General features: G+C 33.8%; 1 protein-coding gene across 1 annotated transcript; it reads right to left on the bottom strand.

Moving 5' to 3' along the window:
• Window positions 1-521: 521 nt before the first annotated feature.
• Window positions 522-22,190, bottom strand: LOC113520261 (chromatin-remodeling ATPase INO80). The gene is made up of 29 exons (XM_052898066.1): window positions 22,012-22,190; window positions 21,570-21,818; window positions 19,771-19,976; window positions 18,853-19,056; window positions 18,438-18,526; window positions 17,979-18,174; window positions 17,374-17,511; window positions 16,774-16,970; window positions 16,248-16,476; window positions 15,594-15,773; window positions 14,899-15,154; window positions 13,928-14,074; window positions 13,296-13,436; window positions 12,824-12,945; window positions 12,099-12,382; window positions 10,869-11,125; window positions 10,422-10,525; window positions 9,169-9,330; window positions 8,105-8,264; window positions 7,590-7,717; window positions 6,631-6,720; window positions 5,924-6,001; window positions 5,223-5,381; window positions 4,732-4,834; window positions 4,135-4,208; window positions 3,556-3,652; window positions 2,723-2,953; window positions 1,333-1,566; window positions 522-801 (listed from the first exon to the last, which is right to left on the bottom strand). The coding sequence occupies exons 2-28, from the start codon at window positions 21,805-21,807 to the stop codon at window positions 1,379-1,381; spliced, it is 4,458 nt and encodes a 1,485-aa protein (XP_052754026.1). The 5' UTR covers window positions 21,808-21,818; window positions 22,012-22,190; the 3' UTR covers window positions 522-801; window positions 1,333-1,378.
• Window positions 22,191-23,743: the final 1,553 nt, after the last annotated feature.

Below are 23,743 nucleotides of genomic sequence, written 5' to 3'. Positions count from 1 at the left end.
TTTAGCCCTAACTAACCGTATATTATATATATATATATATATATATATATATATATATATATATATATATATATATATATATATATATATATATATATATATATATATATATATATATATATATATATATATATATATATATATATATAATTAAAATATTGAGATTAACGGAATATATAGTCGAATTTTATGTATAAATAAATAATCTGTTCTATTTTATTAGGTAAGTACGTCATAATAAGTTTATGATTTAATTGTTAATTTGAAGAAGTCAGTCTTAAGTTTTTATTATTTATATAACTGGAAACGATAGATAGTGGCTTCAATACTCTTTTCTACATTGAGTACATTCAGTTAGGCTTTGAAAATATTTTAAGAGGGATGCTGCTGCCCATCCCTCGTCTTCCCTTAGTCGTCTCTTACGACACCAACGGGAAAGGAAGGGGTGGCCTATTCTATGCCGAGACACACGGCCACCAAATATGATAATGTTGACACAAAATAAATGAAAACACAAAATGATTTGATATTGTTTTATTATAGTTATGATAATTACAAAATAATATTACATTAAATAATATACGCTTTAGTTCATGTAACAAATTAATTAGGTAAACAAAGTTTCTGAAACTTTGTACTTTAATACTTTACAAAAAACGCTGTCTCTGTTCATAGTGATTAAAATAAAGCTGAACTTATTATGAACAATATATGCAATAATATAAACAACAATTGCACTAGGTAGAGGTGGGTTTTTTTAAGTAAACCGCAACAGCCGTAGTTCACATGGACAATTGACAACTGAAACAAAATACAAGTATGTTTACAAAACAAAAGTAAAGCGAATTATTATATTATTAATTCACCTTGATTACTTTTTCTATGCAATAACATTTTAAAAATAAACTACGTAAAAAAGTACTGAGACATAACATTCATATATTATGAAATTAGAAGTTTACACATTAAACTATTGCTTTTAATGTATAATAATTAAATTGTTCCATAAAAAAACCGACTTTAGTTATGTTGTTAAAACCAGTTATTTTGATTTAAAAATTAAACACAGAACCGATTTTGATAAAATTTATTCTTTATTGTACACAAAACATAATGTTAATCACAATTCATTTGAAACATAATGTACAAAGGCGAGCTTATCTCTAATAAGAGATTTCTTCCAGCAAAACCGCTCCATGTAAATCGTGTTATTTTAAAAATAAAAATAGGCAGTCATAAATTTCTATGGGACCAATCTGTAAGTATATCCTTTTAGATAAAAAAAAACATCCAAATCGGTCCAATCCAAATCGGTAGAAAATCAAATTTTACCCGACTAGCGGCGAGGATGCGTGACGGCGTGTGGTGGTGGCGGGCGCTAGGGCGGCGGCGCCAGCGGCACGAGCAACGGCTCGCGTGGACGGCGCGGTCGGCGTGGCGCCGGCCGCGCCGCCGCACGTAGCCGCGGCCGGCCCGGCCCGCGCCGCCCGCGCACCTCACCGCTACCACTACCACCACTCGTCTCGATGATCTCCAGTGGAGCGTCCGACTCCAAGAGGGCGGCGCCTTAAATATACAACAGTCGATTAATAGATTCATTTTATTAATATAACACATGCGAAAGTTTGCAAGAATCGATGGATATTTGTTACGTTTTCGCACAAAAACTACTTGACAGATTCGAATGAAATTTGGTACATGGATAGGTTATTATCCAAACATAGCATATATGTTTTATATACCAGTTATTTTGATTTAAAAATTAAACACAGAACAAAAATTTATTCTTTATTGTACCACATAATGAACACAAAACATACAAAGTATAATAAGAGATTCTTTATTAATTAAAAATAGGCAGTCATAAATTTTATGCCACCATTTCCTTTTAGTAAAAAAAAACATCCAAATCGGTCAAATATACGGGTATATAGCGGCGAGGATACACGTATACGGCATTTATTAAATATACATGGATCGTCTCGATGATCTCCAGTGGAGCGTCAAACAACCAATATTAATAGATTCATTTTATACAATATTATATCCGTGGATATTTGTTTTTTTTTATACAACTTGGACATGGATAGTTATTATATATAATATATAAGTGGTAACCGTCGCCGATGGACATGAGCAGTACCATGGACATAACAGAGTATATTGTTTCGCCCATGATACTTCCCATGCGTTGCCTAAGGACTCAAGTGTTATTCCTCTGTACCCTGTAATTTCACGCCATATCCCATCATTCAAACGGAAACACAGACATGCAAACACAACTGCTTTACGGTTGAAACAAGAATGGGACAGAGGTACCTTTACTTTTGTACAGTCTCTTTCTGGTACAAAGATTTTCAGAGATGTGCAAAATATCCCTCATACATTGCTATTTCCTTAGGATTATTTTCCTATGCCTTCGTAATTTGTATTTTCACTATTATATTCCATTCTTTAAGCCGTAACACAAATGAAACTGACCTCCGTTTCATTTGCTTTTGCAGACTTTTGTGTTTTTGTTAAATCTGCAGATACTATGAAGTAATAACAAATTTCAATTATAAATATATATAGAATAAATTAAAAAAAAAGCAGGCATGTAGATAGGTACTATTTCCCTGCAAAGGTCACTTAAGTTACGATTGCGTATTTAAAATATGATTAATTATTTCTGTTAGGAAAACTGTATATGTTTAATAGTCAAAGCTACACCACAACATACCAGCAGCGAGTGCGTCTGCATCGCTGGTCGCGGAGGTGGAGGGCGTGGCGGCAGCGGGGCCAGCGGCGGCCGCGGCGCCGTCGGAGCGGCGGCCCAGGGAGTGGCGCGAGCCCCGCGGGCGGCCCCGCCGCGCCCCGCCCCGCGCCGCGCGGCCCCCTTGCGCGGAACCACCCCAGCTACCTCCCCAGGGACTGCCCCAGCCGGCCCCGCGCGGCGGCGGCGAGTACGCTGCTGCAACACACCATTACACAGCTCAACTCGGAACCACTACTTTCCCCTTTAAAGGGATTAACCAAATATGTAATAATAAATAAAAATAAATGTAATACCCACGACAAATAGTATCGAACCTCCTATCCTTAGTTACTTGGCACGACATGTTACAACATTAATATGAACACTAAAGAATTTTTTTTTTTCAAAGTAAAATCATAGAAATTCACTTTGAGTATTCCTTCATTAATACTGACTAAACTAGTTAATCATAATGAAGTGGTCCCGGCATATAATGGGTCACCTTACTTTCCCATGCATGGTGTAAAAACAAGCAACTAAAGGAATTTAATAGTCGAGGGATGGGCAGCAATGTCCCTCTTAAAACATCACCAAAGCCTAAATGCGATTGTCGAACCACCTGCCAAGCGTGGCAACTACTGACAAAACACTCCAAGGAGGAGGCCTATGTTCACCAGTGGACAGTTAACGACTAATATAATAAAACCACTTGGCCAACATTACCAAGTAGACGAAAATGCTAGAACCCTTTTCAAAAGGACTTAACAAATGTTTAATGGGTTGTCAAACATTAGATATGCGTGTAAAAAATAACTTACTGGTGGTGGCAGTAGTCACGGGTGTGGCGTCCGATTCAGGCGGACTATCGACAGCCGGGGAGGACTCGCGCGGACGCTTCGGATCGCTCACTACCGCCTGTCAAACAAACATTACATACATTATTGTAACCACTTGACTAAAAATCAGCATTTTCAAACGACTTCAAAAAAAGAAGTTCTCAATTAGATTGTATTTTTTTTTTATGTTATATATATGTACTCTTTATTGTTTTAAAAAGAATACAACTTCATCAGTTATGAACCGATTTGGGAAAATCTTTTTTTATCTAAAAGATATACTTACAGATTGATTCAATAGAAATTATATCAAAATCGGTTCAATAGTTTAGTTTTTAAATTACAATAACTACAAGCCGCAATTGAAGTCTGTTTTTTTTATTAGAATACAATCTAAAATTATTAACAGCGTTCAGACACGGATACGGGATCGAAATACCCGTTGAAGTAACCAGATATATTTTCAATCTGAAATGATTCTATGATAAATTTATATCTTATAGCTTTTAACAAAATGTCATGACTTGATGGTAACTGTAACAAATTCTTAGTCCTGCTTACCGGTGGTAAAATTCCTAATTTCCTTTTTCTTTCTCTTTCCTCGATCAATTTCTTTTCTTCAGACTTTTGGCGATCTGTAAAACATATGGTTACGTTAACATGCTATAAATATTATTTCATAATTTAATGTTACTATAATTAAATCTACTTGAATAATAATCATCATCATCATTTCAGTTGTTGACTGTCCACTGCTGAATCTTCCCTCATAAGCCTTCCCCATAAGGGGAATTTTGACAGAAGTGGCTAAGTTTGGCAGGCAGGTTAGCAACTGCAGTTAGGCTTTTAGAGATATTTTAATATGGTACACTTCTACCTATCCCTCTATCATTGAGTTCCTTTAGTGGCCTCTTATGACACCCATAGGAAAGGAAGAGGTAGCTATTCTATGCCATTCTATGCACATGGCAGACAGACAGACAGACAGACAGATAAGGTATCTATGTACATACATAATAGGTAGTATAGAAGACCAAATGGCATTTACTTGAACAAAAATTATTTTAATTTATTTTATACTATCTGACCCCGTTAATTAAGACTGTAGTGATGTGCATATATTGTTTATATATATTTTTATTATAATATCATACTTACATTTAAGTTCTATTTCTTCATCATCCAATAGTAACGACACTACCTCTTTTGGTTTCAACGTGTCAGGTTTAAAGTTACCACCACTTATAACCATTCTCTGAATCTGTAATAAATAAACAATATTTACAAATATAACTAATGATCTATTTTATTATTAATTACTACTATATCAGCCGTTAACTGTCCACTGCTGAACATAGGCCTCCCCATTAGAGGGATTTTGCTAGTAGTTGCTATGCTTGGCAGATGGGTTGGTTTTAAGTGGGACATTGCTGTCCATCCCTCGATCCTTTGGAATAGGAAGATCCATTATATGCCAGAATTATACAATGAATACTACTAATGTAATAATGTCACTTCTTAGAACACTCTTGGGAAAGGAAGGGGGTGACTTATTCTATGCCACAACCACACGGCAAGACCTATGCTTTATTTACATTTCAAATTAAATAAAAGTTTGTATAAATAAAAACAAAATAATAGAGACCGACCTCGCTCTTCTCGCGAGCGCGCTGCATGATCCTCTCCTCGATGGTGCCCTTGCATATGAGCCGGTAGACCGTCACCTGCTTGGTCTGTCCGAGCCGGTGCGCGCGGTCCATGGCTTGCTGGTCCACCGTCGGGTTCCAGTCAGAGTCGTAGAATATCACCTGAATACAAGAATATCTATCTTCATATACATTATAGAAAATCTATATATATTTATAATATATTAGCTAATCCAGCAATCGTTTTGTCCCTACCGCCATCTATTGGATTATTTATTCTTACCGAGATAAAAACTATCCTATCTTTCAAGTTCAAGTTGGAGCAAACAATACACATTTATTAAAATCAGTTGAGCGATTGCCGAGATCAAAGCATGAACGAATATTGTGGCATGGCGTTTTTATATATAGATATATTTTTTTTAAATAAATTTAAGATCTATTTGCTAGAATACGCGATTTATCCCGTATGAATAAGGTATACAATTTTGTTTTGAGAACATTATTGTACACAAAATAGAATAGCTAAATAAAAACAGAGGCCAATGACCCAAAAGGGGTCTCTTTCAGTAAAAAAATCTTTTAAATCCCTTGCAATCTGGTTAGGTTAGGCAAGTTAACAAAAATACAAACACTTTACAAACTTTCATATAAATAATATTAGATATACTACATTTTGAGCTTATAGTTATTTAACTACTCACAGTATCAGCAGCAGTTAAATTGATACCAAGACCGCCCGCTCGCGTCGATAGTAAAAACACGAAGATATCTGCTCGAGCCTAGAAGTAAAAGAAAAAAAGCTATTAACGTATAATAAAACATAAAATAAAACGTAAAATAACAAAACTTTCAACTATTATTATATAAGCAGTTTAAATTATTATGAAAACACTCCCCAAGTTGTCAATTCGGCTGCGTTCTATTTTCTTTTTTTTTTTTTTTTTGGCACTACTAGATTCAGAATTTTTTATTTTTGTTAAACAAATTTATTTTATTACTTATTATTTTACTATTTATTGCACCAAAAACATAAAACTAAACAATGATATATAAACAATTCAACTGAAATACAGTAGTATGGAGTACAGATTAAAATATACATATAAAAGTATCTCTTATAGCAATCTCTTATAGACAACCTTTGGTTAAAGGAGTACATATAGAAGTGGGTAGGTGGCGCAAGAATGAATTAATAATTTTACGTATAATGCACAAAAGCATCAAATACATGTTATTTATTAAACTACTTATAATAACAAATAATATATAGTATATAGACATACACATATAAATATATACATGGCACTTACTAGGAAATATGACAAATTTAGTAAGGCCAAGTCCATCTCTATAGTATTTTTGTGGAAATTATTCTGTTTAACAAGATTTTATATAGTAACGTACTCACCTGGAAGTCAGCGACCATATCGCGCCGCGCTGATATTTTGCTGGATCCATCTAACCGCATATATTTGTGCTTACGATGCCACATGTATTCCTGCGCATAGAATTGATACAATTAAAATCTCACAATACCAACTTTGCTATTTAATCAAAACCATAAAACGCATAGTACTCTTTTATATGTTCAATTTGCCAATGGTAATGCAGCATTTTAACACTTTGCCCCAATCTCCGATAGTTATGGGTTCGAACCCAAAATTATCGGAGACTAACAATACAAACATTTGTATTCATAAGTATATCTGTTTGTATTGGTCAAACATCCTATATCTTATTAATCACGCGTACGCTGATGAAAACGCGTCTAACGATAAATTTATAATTTATTTTATATAGCAAATCGAATAAAAAACGTATTTATCTGACGTGTAGCGAACAACCAGTGTTGCAAGGTCCTTTATTAAAAAGCACTAATGTATCAATATTTGAGAATATTTTGATCCACATCAACAAAGTTCATTTGCCAGTACTGACAGGTTTTCCTGGGAAGGCAGAGCTATTTATTTATTTATAATTTAAGAACACATATATAGTGTTAGAAGGAAAATTGGGCGTCTGGGAATCAGACCAGTTCCTTGATACACTGGCTTATTCATTTATTTACTTATGCTTATTGTGTGGAAATGGATCATATTTTTATATACACAGGAGGAAGAAGGGATTGTTAGTAATTGGGCTTAGCAGCCCTATTGCTGGCAATGAGTCCTGTCAGGTCGCCTTCCCCGAGGTTCCCCCTAGAAATGATCGTGCTGAATTCCAGGTGTATTCATCACGATGGACTAACTGACCTGTTTTATCCTCACCTAACATCTCTCACTGGTGCCCCGTCAGTGTATATCGTTAGCGCAGACGGAGTTAGCATTCCATTATCATTTATTAAAAAAAAAAAATGTATACACATACCTCTAATAAATCTATCATCTTGGTCATCTGACTGTAAATGAGCACCCTGTGACCGCGCTCCTTCAGTCTCTTCAATAGAGAGTCCAATACAGTTAGTTTACCGGCATCACTCACTAGCTGGTTCTTGTCTGTAAATTAAATTACTGTTGTTACTATGGGATCATTTGAGACTTCAGATACGACAAATTATTATGCAGAGTTATAGTAAATAGTAATAGCTTATTAATACAAATATTTAAGCACCATGGCGTTTAGTCTTATATTTTTTTTTTAACAGAAACTATAATCAGCCTAACATATTAGATAAAACAATAAAATAAGATAATAAATAAAACAAATCCCCTTAAATTAAAGTTAAAATAAAATCAGCGAATCTATCAGATTTTTAATTGATAACTTGTATTTGACTAATTTATTAATTTTGATGGCTTTTCATCTGCGAAAACTGAATTATTTAAATAATATATCTGTGTTAAATGTTCTTTTGAATAATAGAAAATGAATCTGAAACTCACCGGGAACCTGTAAGGAAGCCCAACCCCATGGTGGTTTCGCGATGGCTACGAGCCGTGCCAATGTATCACTCCCCTCAGCACATTCCCCGTGCTGGTGCCTCCTCACGTGGTAAGCGAAGTTTCTCGAAACGGCAAACGGACAACGCGTGTTTGCGCATACCTGTTGGCAGTCGAGAATTTAAATTAGTCGATGTATGTGTAGAGTTATGTAATCCTTAGTAATCCTTAGTCGCTGATCATCCGTGATTTAACATCAATACATAAAATTGCAAACAATTTGCTACTCTCGGACAAAATATATGAAACGGATCATTACACTAACGTAACGCCGTGGAATGCTTGCGCCCGGCATCTGTACGGTCGTACGCGCATCGATTTTAGGACGGCAAGTTTGGCAACGCCGTATTCTTATTTGTATGCAATCATTTTATTATTTGTACATTGTTTACTATCGAAAACACATATAATACTGAACAAAGAGAATATGTCAGATACGAATAATACTCTAAAAATATATCCATTTCATTATCCCACATACATCTACTACTTTCACACACACACTATTTAGTTTTTATCATTATTATTATTTTTTATGTCGAATTACGCTTAGCAATATCATTCATGACTGATGATAATAATTACTACCATCATTGCACTCAATGAAAATGAAAAATAATTCATTAATTATATATATATATATATATATATATATATATATATATATATAACTTGCATCTTGCAACAATATTATATATCAATTAATATTAATGCCTGTATTTACACTGTTAATGTACCTTTTAAAATAGATAATTTATATTTTTATCAATCAAATAATTTCTCAATAAAGTTTATTTAAAAAGTATAATATAGTATTTTTAAAGGGTTTTTAGGTAAGGGTCCTGTAATTGGTGTGTCGTGTAAGTAATTTGTAATACAGGTTTAACACCTAGTACAGGCACCAGCTCCCACAATTAATATTGTTAAAATGTTCTACAAGTTATAGGTAGTAAGTACTTAATTGTTTGTGGTGATAAATAAATAATAATAATAATAAATAAAAATACCTTCTGCTGTGCTGTGTACAAGAACGGAGGCAGCGGTGTGGGCACGTTGGTATATAAGCGCGGCGGCCGCTCCGTATGCGGGAATTCGTCCAGCGTGGTGTCCGCAGCTGATACCGACATCACGCCTCCTTCCTCAGTCTTTATTTCGCTTAACATCTCCGTCTATGAATACAACCATTATTAGCATTCATTTAATATAATCATGCTAATCTATATAAATAAAACAAAGTCGGGTTAGTTAATACCATTTATAACTCCAAAACAGCTGGTCAAATTTTGATAATCTACGATTTGTTGGATTCATCTCCGCCCCGAAAGCAGAATAACTATTAAAATATCGGAAAGATTCAGGAAAAAAAATACAAAAAAAAAAAATTGTTAGGCGGTACGTCTAGTTATATAAATATCGAGGGGTGGGCAGCAGCATCCCTCTTAGAACATTACCAAAGCCTACGAAAAAACAGTTACCAACCCGCCTGCTAAACGTGGCAAATACTGGCAAAGCTCCCAAGGAGAAGGCCTATATTCAGCAGTGAACTTGTTTGCCATTTTTAATTTCATTTATTCAAAATTAATTACATTTGGTAAGATACAATATGAATAGAATAAATTTCAAAATAAAACTTGCAATTTTTCGTCACTGAGAATATAGGTCAATATCAAAATGTCGGACCGCAAGTTTTGCTTCATGTTCACACCATGTAATTAGTTGCTATAAAAATCGCTCACTAAAGTGTTTTGGTTTAATGAAACTAAACAACTTGGCAACCGCAGCTAGGCCTGGGTGGCTTCGACCTTGAAATTCCCTTAGTCGCTTACAACACTCACGGGAAACGAATTGGTGGCTTATTCTATGCCGGGACCACATGGCGTTTAAATAGAATTAATATCGTGAAACTTGTTAACGGATTGTGCTCAGATGTTTTCAATATGATGTCCACGGCCATTTTCTATCAACGTTCGTCTCGCCATCGACACCCTCATACCCTACAACCTAAATGGTCGCGTACAACGCAGTTTCAAAGATATTTTCTCTTACGAACACTCTGGTTATGAAATGAGCTCCCTGCCAAGGTTTCCTTAAGAGACTACAGCATGGGGTTCTTTAGAAAGGTGGTAAAGAGGTTTTTTATGGGTCGGTAACGCGCAATACCCCTGGTATTGCAGGCGTTCATAGGCTACGGTAACCACTTACCATCAGGCGAACCATATGATTGTTTGCTACCTCAGTTGTATAAATCGGACACGCTCACCTGTCCTTCCTTTTCTCTTAGATTCCTGGCCCGCAGCGCGCGATGTTCTATTGTTTCCTGCATATAGTGCACCGCGTGCTCGGTGTGAGTGTAGAACGGGCCGCCTGCAACGTAATGTAAATTCATTTGTAAAGTTTTATCGATATTTTTGCTTTTGTTATATATATTTGTATGTATATATTAGAACGTGATCACAGCTACGGGAAATAGCTAGTGTATTTAATAAACGGTATTCCTATATCTGTCTGCCTCCATGCAGCCATTTTGCACGAAACATATAGTTCTTACAATTCCCGAGCGAACGAGGACGGTATAGGCTTGAGCTACATATTTATAATAATAATATTATGTACTTATTTAACAACTTATATACGTGCAAAAATACAGCCTTATTGATCGATTAAATTGTAGGTATATTGTAAAACATTGGTAATGCATTGCTTTTACCTTGTGTCCATAGTGGATCTACGAACAATAGCTCCCTCCACATCAAACTATCGTGTTTTCTTCTCTTCAAAACATCACCATCGGGACACACAAGCAGCATATCTTTGCATCTCACTCTATTATAGTGATCACTGGGTACATCTGTCTCTGTCTCTGTCACTTCTTGTTTTATATCACAACCATCATCACTGTACCACCAGGTCTGTCTGTGGCGTAACTTCTCATATTTTTCAAGACACTGTTCTATATGTTGCATCCTGCAAAAAATATCAGAAGCATAACAATATAGTCCTCAAGACTGCCAACAAAGGAAAGGTATCATGAACAAGTCAGTATACTTTGTTATGTCCATTGTACTGTTCATGTCTATAGACGATGGTTACCACTATCCATCAAGTTTAATGTAAGTTGTATAAAAAACAAATTAAATATTAAACGTTAACAAAATAAATAGGATACATACACATACATACATACATACATGTATGATATGATGATACATACACTAGCAAATCCAAAAACTACCTACAGTATTTTGCAAATATTCCTATAGAGAAGTACAATGTAGCATTTTAATTGAACTCTATTGATGAACTCCACTTTATTACAGGTTCTTGAATAACGTTGTTAACGAATATTATTATGTAGATTTACTATAATTATAATCAATATAAACCCTTCATTATAAATGTGAAAGTTTGAATTTTTAAATTTAAATGGAATTTGTTTCATAAGTAGAATATAGCTATACACGCAAGTGAAGCCGAAGGAAGCAGTTAGTAAATGGCAATTTTATTTTTTATACAACTTAGAATGGCAAACAAGCTGACGGCCCACCTGATGTAAAGTGGTAACCGTCGCCTATAGACATGAGCAGTACCATGGACATAACAGAGTATACTGTTTCGCCCATGACACCCCCCATGCGTTACCATTCCTGAGGACTCAGGTGTTATTCCTCTGTACCCAGTAAATTCACGCCATATCCCACCCTTCAAACCGAAACACAGCCATGCAAACACAACTGCTTCACGGTTGAAACATGAATGGGACAGAGGTACCCAAGCAATCGACTTTTATACAAAGTCTCCCTCTGGTAAAATATTCAAATATTCAAGTTTTCAACCAGGCATAGAAAAAAATATGAATAACACTGCTTTTATTTATAGAATTTACAGAATACTAAACATAATAAATATTAAAATTAATACTAACAAAATAAATACTTACGCATACAACCATCCGCACAGCATAACTCTAAACACCTCCATAGGTGATAGGTCTATGAACTTTAAAAAGCTAAAACACTGGCTATCAACAAAGTCATAACTTCTGTGTATATGTTCTGGTTGCAATATGGAAAATATGTTGTACAGCAAATGCCTCTTTGATGGTATTGAACGTATCAGTATGCATTCCTCAGCCACCAATTTCGGCATGTGGTAATCATCAACTTGCATAGCAAATGGTGATTTTACGTCTCGCCTTTCGAATAGTTCTGGATGATTGCATACCTGTAAAGAAAACAACAAAAGTGTATCCAAAAAGCTACTTTTCAATATTAGGGCTCATTCTGGGGTGCCATTTCTCTATTAACCTTAATATTAATAAATTATTATTACATTAAAAGATACATTTATCTCTCGCCATCGGCAGGGAATCCTTACACCTTAGAACCAGAATGGTTACATACGCACTGTATGTTTCAGAGGAGTATGTGATTCATACAACACTTAGGTTATGGAATGATCTTCCTGCCGAGGCTTTCCTCAGAGACTACAGCGTGGGGTTCTTCAAAAAGCGTATTAAAATTTCTAGGGTCGGAAAAGCGCGCGTGACATTCCTGGTGTTACAGACGTCCATAGGCTACGGTTACTCCGTTTACCATCAGACGGGTCGTATACTTGTTTGCCACCATAGTAGTATAAAAAAAAAGTATGATAATACCTACATACCTTTCGAAACTGCATAACTAAATTCATTAAATTCGATGTGAAATTTTTATCTACATTGTGGCCGGACTCACCACCAACTGAATAATGGAGTAATTCTTCAATTTTAATTTTCTTTTTTAATGCTGAAAATTTTAATCTGTTATTAATAGATTATCTAAATACAAATATCATACTATAATTATAAATATTACTTAAATATAAAGGACGTAATAATAATAATGAAATATATACATATACTATACACTCCCTATATGTGCTGTAGTATGTATAAAAAGTAAATTTATACTAGAAAGAAATATTATTTATTTGTATTTTTTATACTTGTACAATTATGTTTAAAACAGTTTATAAATTTATAATCTTAAGAAATACAGTTATTTATTAGTATTCCTTTCTTAGTTTCTACTTCTTCTACGATTGATTGCATTTATTTTAGCACAGACTTGACTTTGACTATTTTTATTGGACTTACCTATGTACAAAAGCTTTTGCCTAATTGTTAATGGGCAATGAACCATAATCTCTATTTTATCTGACAACTCGTTCTCTACATCTTTCTTGATTCGCCGCAACATGAATGGTTTCAGTATCATGTGCAATCGAGATAAATGCTCTGTAAAAAAAAAATAAACATAATAATCATACATTAAAACTTTTTCAGGAAATATTTATTTAAATTGTCATAAGCTTCTCTCTAACTGACGAACATGGGTCCTTAATTAAAAAAAAAGAAGCGAAAAATGAATATGATATTTGATAAATTTTAAGAAATTAAAAATACAGAAAAATAGTCACTTTCAGTAAATAGACGATGTATATACATGTGAGATACTTAGGAAAAATTAATATGAGAGGTATTAATAAAACCAAAAGATACCAAAACATTTTTTTTTAATTTTGTCTGTTTCTTTGTATGTTTGCTCCGGTATTATACAAGAAATACTGAACAAAATTGGATGGAGTTTTCCTTATCGAATTTCAGGAAAGTAAATGAAAAACTGACGTTTATTATATCTTGAGGCGCCATCTGGAAGAGGTCTATTTCATTGATATTCCTACTTCTAAAATCTATGCGTATAAAGCTAATTAGAAATATTAACTCACTCTCATCTATAGTGCTTTTATTCTCAGCATGGCTTTCTATATCCTTTGAGAACCACTCGTTGAATTCCTCGTGCGAATCGAACAGTGTCGGCATTATAAAGTGGAGTAGGGCCCACAGCTCAGCCATACTGTTCTGTATTGGAGTACCTGGGAATCATATTCCAGACCTATAGTTTACAATTATTGCGTGGATAATACATTAAACAAGTTAAAAGTTAAATAAATTTAACAAGTGACTTATTTAACGTACTTTATAAACATACATACATACATACATATCTGTTACGCCTGTCTCCCATTAGGGTAGGCAGAAACAATGGAACGCCAAATGCTTCGATTCAAAAAATCAATTATAAAATTTTAAATTAATTAAAGGCTACACAGAATCCACATAAATCTTTAAGATTAAATGTTTTCTAAAGTCAATTATGCAATTTTATTTATTTATTTACTTTTATGTACACATTAAACAATTGTACATATTAGACAGACTAACAATGAACCATATGTTGTACAGAAAAAAGTCTTTTTTTTAATAATAATATACAATTTAAATAATTAGTTTCTTTATTACTCTACTTAGACATTGAAAAATGTGCTACTTACAGCCAAAACAAATAACAACCACAAACTACAAAAACACGTATCATGAGAAACCACATACCACAGATCAACCCTATATCTGTGGTATGTGGTTTCTCATGACCTAACCTCATAACCCAAAACACCTAAAAACTTTGTTTCGCTTAATAGAGTGTGTGAGGCTTAACCAACAGTCATTATTAGAAACTAGCGGCCCGTCCCGGCTTCGCACGGGTGGACATTTTTTAATTTTAAAAAGTGGTTATTATGACATCACGATAATAGTTGGACCATTAAGGCTGCACACGCGACGGAAGCTTAAAAATGGAGTAACTTCTCCCGTTTTCCAGTATGTAATATATCCAGTATTTATTCATATGAACACTTACCAGAGAGCAACAGCCTATTTCTACAACTGAATCCGAGTAACAGCTTCCACCTCATACTTGCTGAACTCTTTATAGCCTGTGCCTCGTCCAGTATCATATACTGCCAAGACACTCTGTTCAGGTACTTCAAATCGGAGACGACGATCTGATATGATGTGACAACCACGTGGAACGCGGCCTGACGTGTGTGAAGGTCTTTACGCTCCCAAAACTGACGAAGGATTTTGCGTTCACCAGGACTACCCCAATATGGCACCTACGGATGGATTGAATCAATATTTAGATTTTTATACAATAAACATCCATTCAGGAATACAGGAAAGATATGATATATATACAAACAAGAAGATATATATACTTCTGAGAATACAGGGGAGAAGAGAATGTGGTAAGAAACATATTTTATGTTTTCATTACACACTTCATCATAAAACAACCAACTAGTGTGACATTTAATACTACTAATATGAACTATTTAGTACTTACAATTATAGTAATGTAATATAAACAATAAAGAAAATAATATACAAACATATATATTTAAAATAATAAGTTCGCCATTTGTGTACAAGTGAAAAATCTTTGAACAGATATGTTATTGCTACCACATGCATGAGATAGAATAAGACAGCAATATCCGATGTGGCGACCGAGATAAAAAATTTCCTTAAATTGTATACTATAATGATACTTACAACTTTAAAATCTGGTACAAATCTCTGCATCTCCTGTTGCCAGTTGTGCAAAGTGGAGGCTGGAGATACAACCAGGAAGGGACCCCAGACCCCGAGCCGCTCTGCCACGTGGCACAAGAATGCTATGCACTGTACAGTTTTGCCCAGGCCCATCTCGTCTGCTAGTATGCCACTGATACCCTAAGTGATAACGAAAATTATAACAATAATTTATATTGTACTAGCCATTACCCGTGACAGTGACTATCGTTGTGAATATCAAGTTCAGGCTTGGTTTTTACAATATCGTTATACACACGCGTTATGCGGACGATAGGTGATTCGCGGCCCAAGTTTGTTCTGCAAGGTGCATTTTTAAATAGATTGCAAGGATGTCGCAGCACTCCAGTAGTATATCCATCCCATAAAATACGTGTATATCAAATTTCATAAGGCAACAAACTCACTTTCACATTTATAATATTAATAAGGATTTCCAGAAGAATCACATCATGCAAGTCTCTGATTACCAGCATGGCCATATCCAAAATTTGTTTAATAGATAAAACTAATTACAAAATTTCTTAATTACCAAATGTTTTTATTCATAATAATACTGGCTTTTCATCATCATCATCATCATCATCGTATCAATCATTTGAAAATAATACTAACCTGATCGTATAAGTTCGCGAGCCAATTCATGCCCTTTAGCTGGTAACCCTTCAGTGTTCCCCTAAAGATGGAAGGCTGTTCGTGGTCGCCGGCGCGGCGCTCGCTAGTGTCCGTCGCCGGGTCTTCCTGTGACGTCACACCCGCAGCCGCGTCGAACTGTTGCGTGCGGGCACGTTCTGCATGGAACGCCTCGCGAGCATTGCGGGACGCTTGTGCTTTCATTGCCTCACTAGTGACAATAGTATAGAAATATTATTTATTTATTTTAAATAAATACAAAAAGTTTTATAATCATTAACTAGCCGTTTCTCATAGTTTTGATCGTGTGAATCTGTACATAAAATATACTATTATACACATACTATATAAAATTTGGGATACTACATATTTTAATGTAGATTTTTAGAAAAGATTCTTTAACAATCGGGATCTCAAAAGACAATTCAACGCCCTGATTGTAAGACACTATGATATACTATTTCAAATATTTCTTTAAGAAACAAAACATATTATTATTTGTATTTACCTGTCATAATGGTCGATAGCCGTAAGTCTCGGATCTCTGTCCTCATCCAACTGTCTCAGTATACGGTCAGCACCAGAGTCGCCCTCTTCACCAGAGTTCATTTTACGCTGCATAAAGTGTGCATACAGTTCTGTCTGCGTTATTAAGAAGTTAAGTTTACGACGTTGACGTTTCGCTTCCATTAATTCCACATCCATCTGTGTAACAAAAAAAATATATCAGCACAGAATAAAGAATAAAAACAATTAATAAAAAAAAAACATGTTTATTTTTCACATGTACATAAAAATACCAAAAACTCACTATTATTCTCTTTAGTAAACTTGATACTCTTAATAAATAATCTTGACATGTCTTTTTTGAAACAGCAATACATAAAATAAACAAATACTTAAATTAAAAATGTTTTTATATTCATTGATTATATTATTGCATATTAGTACTTCTTTCTGATTTTAAATATTTCATGTCTAACTACTTGTAACATTACAAAATGTGCCAAGTATGTATTGAAAGATAGATTATTCACATAATGAGTACAAGATAAACATTTAATTTAATAGAGTAAGATATAAACATTTGCCTAAGAATTTTACTAACCTTTCTTTGTTCCTCAGCTTCCCTCTCCATACGGCGTCGAGTTTCCCTCTCGGCGCGATCATACCGTCGCCAGTAAGCTTGCATTTCGCGACTGAGCCTCTTGCATCGCCAGACTGTCTCTTTCATGTTCTTCTGAGACTGTAGGAAAGTGAAATAAATTATTGTAATTAAAAAAATACTAAAGCATAAATAGTACAAGCAAATGTACCCAACAAAACACGCTATTGTGTATTCACAAAAAGTTTCTGCTTAACAAAGAGCAATTCTTTCATGCAAAGAAAAACACCAGCTTTGATATAAAATTAATGTAGAACCATCAAGGGTATGAACACTATCAATAGAAATAAAATTGGTAATATCAGTTTACAATTTACTAGGAAAAAATATAAACAAATTGAAAAGCTCTTTCATCCTAGCTAATACACTTTTTAAATAATACACAGTCCAATTACTATGAAATTAAGTAAACAAGTACTACATGGGATGGATAGGGATATAAGCTACTTTTTATCTTTGTCAGTAAACATATCTCAGTCACGCTGGTCTTCTTGTCTGAGGTGAAAGCTAATTATAATATAGATTTGTAAGGTAATTAAAACCCTAACCTGCATAGCCACATGTCTCCAATGTTTACAGCACAGTGTTGCCAACCGTTTCCTTTGCAACATCACTTCCCTGTGTGTAGCTGCCCGTGCCCTCTGGATCTTTCCTAACTCTTTTTTGACTAACAGCAGCCAGTGGCGACGCCGACGGGCGGTCAAAGCTTCCGGACTCTTCACAGTAGATAATTTTTTACGGCCCCTAATTGTAAGCACGAAAATATGTTTTAGAACCATTAAATATATTTAAAAAATATATTTATTTTATTTATTTATAAATCAAACACTTCAATAAACCCTTTTACTTACTGTTATAGCTGTAAATAAAAAGGTATTATTGAAAATCTTTTAATTGAGATATATCTTTGAAATAATATTATTTTTTGGCATTTAAAGAGTTAAATTTAAAATTTCAATAATTTGTTTTAATATACAATTATACAAATATTAAAATATAAGCCGCACCTAACTCCTGGTTTATCTATACTGTACTCTTCACTATCATTCTCTTGTTTCAAATTTTTTAATTGTTCCTCCCATTCAAGATTGTCCACCTAAAAATAAATTCTATTATGTATTAAATATAATAATAAAAAATTCATTTAAAATTGTCCAGGCCATATAATTTTATATAACTCCTACAACAGTAACAAATTTATTTGTCTTTTTTGATAAGGCAGGCAAAACCAATATACAAATGTTATAATAGTTTTTATTAAAAATATTAATTATAATATTTTTTGTAATAAATGCCAAATATTCTTTAAATTGAATCACAGACTAAAAATTTACAATATATATTGTGATATATTTTTGTTAATCATGGTTACATAGAAAACACTAAAGGTATATTAGAGTAATATATATAACATATACTTACAACATCTGTTTCATTGCCAACCCTATTATCCCTACCACGGCCCCTTCTAGATTTCTGTACGCCTCTAGTAGCACCTCTTTCTGAAGGTCGACCTCTACGCCCTCTGGAAGCGGGCGGTGGTGGCACTGGCCTACTGACTCGACGTTCAGGATAACGATCCACAGTAGATAACAGGCCAGCACCATAATACATATAACGGGAATTCTATAAAAATGACAATTAAACTATTATTTTTTGTTTTTTTTTTTTACAACACAGGGGGCAAACGAGCATGCGGCTCACCTGATGGTAAGTGACTACCGCCGCCCATGATCACCCACAACACCAGCGGCATTGCAGGTGTGCTGCCGAGTACCCACAATCTATGGTGTATGTTTATTGCTATCATATGATGTATTATGAATTGCTGTAGAGTTACTGTTGAAATCACTATTACCAAAAGTTCTACAACTTTCCATATTAACTATTAATTTCCGACTGCCATTCCGTCCACGCACGTTTTGCAACATATTTCGCCTCTAAATGAGGCATCTTCAGGCAAATTAATAGACCACTGCTCGGAATCTATTATTAACCGTTCAACAACCAAACTGCGAATTTCACAATTCTAACAGTAGTCAATCTTCCAGCTTTGGCACACACATAGTAATGGTAGGGGAATTAAACAAAATAATTGTAATCTAATAATTAGTGATAAGAAATGCCTATTGCTTTATTATTACATAAACTAAAACAATATTATAAATAATTGTTGCATTCATCACTTTAGCCATTATTTATTTGAACTGGATGGACATAAGCCTCCTCCATAAACTGCCATAAAGAATAAATTAGGACCCTAAAATACCTGCATCCACTGACTCCCTGCAATGCAATTGTTATATTACAAAAAAAAAATCCTAAAAGTTCATTACTTACCCCAGGATCTTTGTAGTAATTCTTGACATATTTATTGTGATGATATCTTTCTTTCAACATCCTCTGTATCCTCATCTCCTTTCCCTCAGGGGTGTCATCATCACTGCTGCTTTCTGAACTAGATTCCAACAATATATCACGTAACCATTCTCGCTCCTCCCCAACAGACGCTAAGTTGTAAAGTCTTAGGCGATCACTTTGCCGCTCTGTAATGTAAACCACATTTATTCCTATCAGTGCTCACTATTTAGTATCAACATTGACATAGCAATTTTTTATATTTTTCCATGGTAATAAGCAATGCCAGTCCTAGTTTTTGATCAGGGTAAAGTGAGACTATCTTTTAATGTTTTCACTACATGTAAATTTTAATTTCATTTATTAAAAAAAAATAAAAATAATAATAACTCTCAAATTTACAAAAATCAACTTATTCTGCATGCTTAAATTGTTTTAATTAATATACTTATGCTTCTTTAATAATATTAAAAAGAAAGCTTTTACTTTTAATTTAAATTAGTCACTAAATAATAAAAACAAAATTGTATTTTGCTCCAAAAATTGTTTTTCACATTTGGCATTTTGACACCCCTTGTCTTCTAGCACCTTTATAATCACTCCTTTCACAATACCTCAGGGCTGATGCTGATAATAAGATATTTCACTACAATAGAAATGTAAAACTTTACAACTTTACTAGTTATAATTTTATTAAATACAAGATATTACTTATGACTTCATCCATGTGAGTGAGATATATACACTAACTGAAATAAAATGTAGCCCCATGTCCTTCACCATTGAAAATAGTATACCAAATTTTATAGTAATTGGTTGCTGTTAATAGCTGTTAAAGTGCTGAAAGGTAACAAACAAACACACTTTCACATTTATAAAAGAATAGAACTATCCTTATGGCAATTTACCATTGGGGGGATTTCACCAGTAATTGGCAGGAGTATTAGTAATAACACTTGGCAGGCAGATCGGCAACTGAAGTTTAAGTTTAGAGGATATTTTAATAACACACTGCTGTCTATCCCTGGGGCATTAAGTTCCCATAGTCATCTCTTACTACACCCATGGAAAAGGAAGGGGTAGCCCATTATATTGTTACCACATGGCTACATAGAAAGAGTTTTGGTAAATTTGAAACTATATAAACTTTAGGGATATGTCCAGGTATCACTAAACTATATAAATACAACTGCTTCATGGTAGTAATATGAATAGGACAGAGGTACTCAAACAAATCACTTTCGTACTGGACTTTAGTACAGACAACTTAATCAAAAAAAGAAAGCTTTTGAAATCTATTATACTTAAACATTAAAAGAATGTGAGATATATAAAGTAATTTTAAATAGTTCTATGGCACCATTTCTCTAAACTTATCTCTTAACCAAATATTTTAAGTTTTGCCAAATTACTTTTTTTTATACTGAGGTATAATAAACATACGACCGACCTGATAGTACCCTGTACAAGTACGACCACCTGCTGTAGTCTCTTGGGAAAACCTTAGCAAGGAGCTCATTCCATAACTGTTTTATGGGCAATTGTAAACTAAATGTTTATTATTTTTGTCTTAAATTTATTAAGTTTACTTTATATTTGTCCTTGAAATAAAGATTTTCTTGCAATATTGAGTTGAAATTTAAATTTTAGAGATAAGGGATTATGGGTGTTTCTCTATTGTATTGATCCGTCATCATACATTTAAAAAAATTTAGAATGGTTATTCACATTCATTCTACCATTCTGTTGTTTTTTAGTCATAAATACCAAGTAAGTCTAACCTTGTTTAGTAGTGACAACCCCATGAACGATTCTGTCTCCTTTAGACATCTCATTGACTGCTGACTTGACGTCAGAATCATCTTCACTCTCAGTTCCATCTTCTAGATTAAGTATTCTCTTCACTTGGTTAACGAATGGTCGAACATCTAAGGCGGCCTCCAGTCTCTGTATGTGAATAGGTCTTGCCACTTCATGACGTTTCAGTGTTGTCTTGCCCACAGCTGAGTTTTCAGTCATGATAACAAATCCTGAAACCATGATAAGAATTGAAGAAACCGTACGATGTTCAATAGATGCAGATAAAAACAAATTGACCACAAAAAGAGAAATAGCAAAGACAGAGTGAAAAATGCAACCACACTGTGGCTATCACATAAGAATTGTGTATAATTCCATTAAAAATTTGACCGTCCAGAACACATTGCAGAAACTTGAACTTACCGTTGTTGTTATCCTTGCGTAATTACTTAATACCAAATTCCATAGCATTCACAAAATGGCGCACGAGAATATTCGACAAATCGCTGTCAATGTCGCCGCCTGAGCGGCGCATATTACTACTCATTTCATATTTAAGCTCGAAAAAACACGTACCCGCCATAATTGAACAAGTTTGATAACTAAATAAAATATTTACCTCCACAGTCATTGGATAGAAATAACTCATAGATTTTATTAACCAATTGGCATATAATGTATTTATATTTCCACCAATCATAAATTTGAAACGAAAGTGAAGTCGAAAAACCTAATGAAAACAAAGTTATATTCCGGTATTTGGACGCGTTCCACCAAAAATATATTTAACTTATCAAATCTTTAGATAGAGACTTTAGATATAGCAATACAAAACTTATATTTATGAGAATAAAATCATCCATAAAAAATAAATACTCAAAATATAAAATAGATTTGACTCATTTTACAAAAGTTAGTATTAGATAAGAATATAAAATAATTTAATAAAAGTAAAAAAAGACTCAATAAAATAATTAGTCTGTTAAAAAATAAAAAAAATAATTAGTCTGTTAAAAGTAAAAAGCGCATATCAACTCAATTGAATACGTAGTTTTATTGTTATGTTTCGTAAGCACACAATTATATTTTAATGTAATAATTACCGGTTTAATAGACGTGTAATTAAATCGAGAAAGTTCGACTAGTTTCGGAATCAATTCGTAACCCTTAATCACGAGTGGCCTTGATGCGAACGCGTGTTCGATCAGGTCAACTACTCTACTACACTCGTCTTTTACTCCTTATTTGTACCGATACTTATATCACAGTTATAAAAACCTACAACTATGTCTCTTTAACTACTAACGCCTCACTAACGTTGGTAGTAAGTTTAGCAGAATCACTAACCAAAATTGACGGTAGCCATTTAATTAAAAAAAATTAAGAATAAAAACAATTTTGAAAAGTTCTGATTATTTAAAAAGAATTTTATTATAAAATTAAAATGTTAATCCTAAAATACGTTACATATAAATTAACAACTAAAAATCTGAAGCAAAATACATAATAATTGCAAAACCTGCTTTATATTTTACTACCGAGATTTTCTTTTACTTTTTTGCCATCAAAATTCATATTTTCAGCGAAAGCATATATACAGCATTCTCATTAAAAAATAATTAACATTTATATTCGCTTACAGAGATCTTTCTGAATAATTAATTATGATGGAAAATATAGAATTAAAAAAAAAATACAAATCATTCGGCTTTGCCACACTTGCCGTGTGGTTCCGTTATAAAATGGGTCACCACTTCATTAGCCGTGGTGTCATTACGATACGAATAGATTAGGAGAATTTAAAAGTAGATGGATGGTAAACAGCGTCCCTCTTTATAGCCATTGCCATTACCAACTCGTCTACTAGTATGGCAACTACTAGGAGAACCCTCCAAATGGGAGGCCTGTGTTTAATAGTAGACAATTAACAGCTGATATGTTGATGATCACATTTCGCAAAGCTTCGGTATAAATGTAAAAACTGCATAATCTGGTTAGATTAATAAATAAATTAACTAATTTAATTTAGTATCAAATAAGAAGATTAATCTGTTTCCACTTCAGGCTTTATTTTATTTTACGTTTAATATTGCTACTTGCCGTGTGGTCCCGGCATAGAATAGGCCATTCTTTCCTTTCCCGTGGGTGCCGTAAG

This window comes from Galleria mellonella, unplaced genomic scaffold (assembly GCF_026898425.1).
Source record: "Galleria mellonella isolate WM207_F2 unplaced genomic scaffold, CSIRO_AGI_GalMel_v1 utg40, whole genome shotgun sequence".
Taxonomy (NCBI): domain Eukaryota; kingdom Metazoa; phylum Arthropoda; class Insecta; order Lepidoptera; family Pyralidae; genus Galleria; species Galleria mellonella.
This window is presented reverse-complemented; position numbering and strand designations above follow the sequence as displayed.

Coding starts and splice junctions, on each gene's coding strand:
- LOC113520261 (XM_052898066.1), bottom strand. CDS start 21,807: ATGACTGAAAACTCAGCTGTGGGCAAGACAACACTGAAACGTCATGAA. Junction 14,075..14,898: donor AAATAGGCTGTTGCTCTCTG/GTAAGTGTTCAT, acceptor TATGATTCCCAG/GTACTCCAATACAGAACAGT. Junction 12,383..12,823: donor TAGTTATGCAGTTTCGAAAG/GTATGTAGGTAT, acceptor TTTTCTTTACAG/GTATGCAATCATCCAGAACT.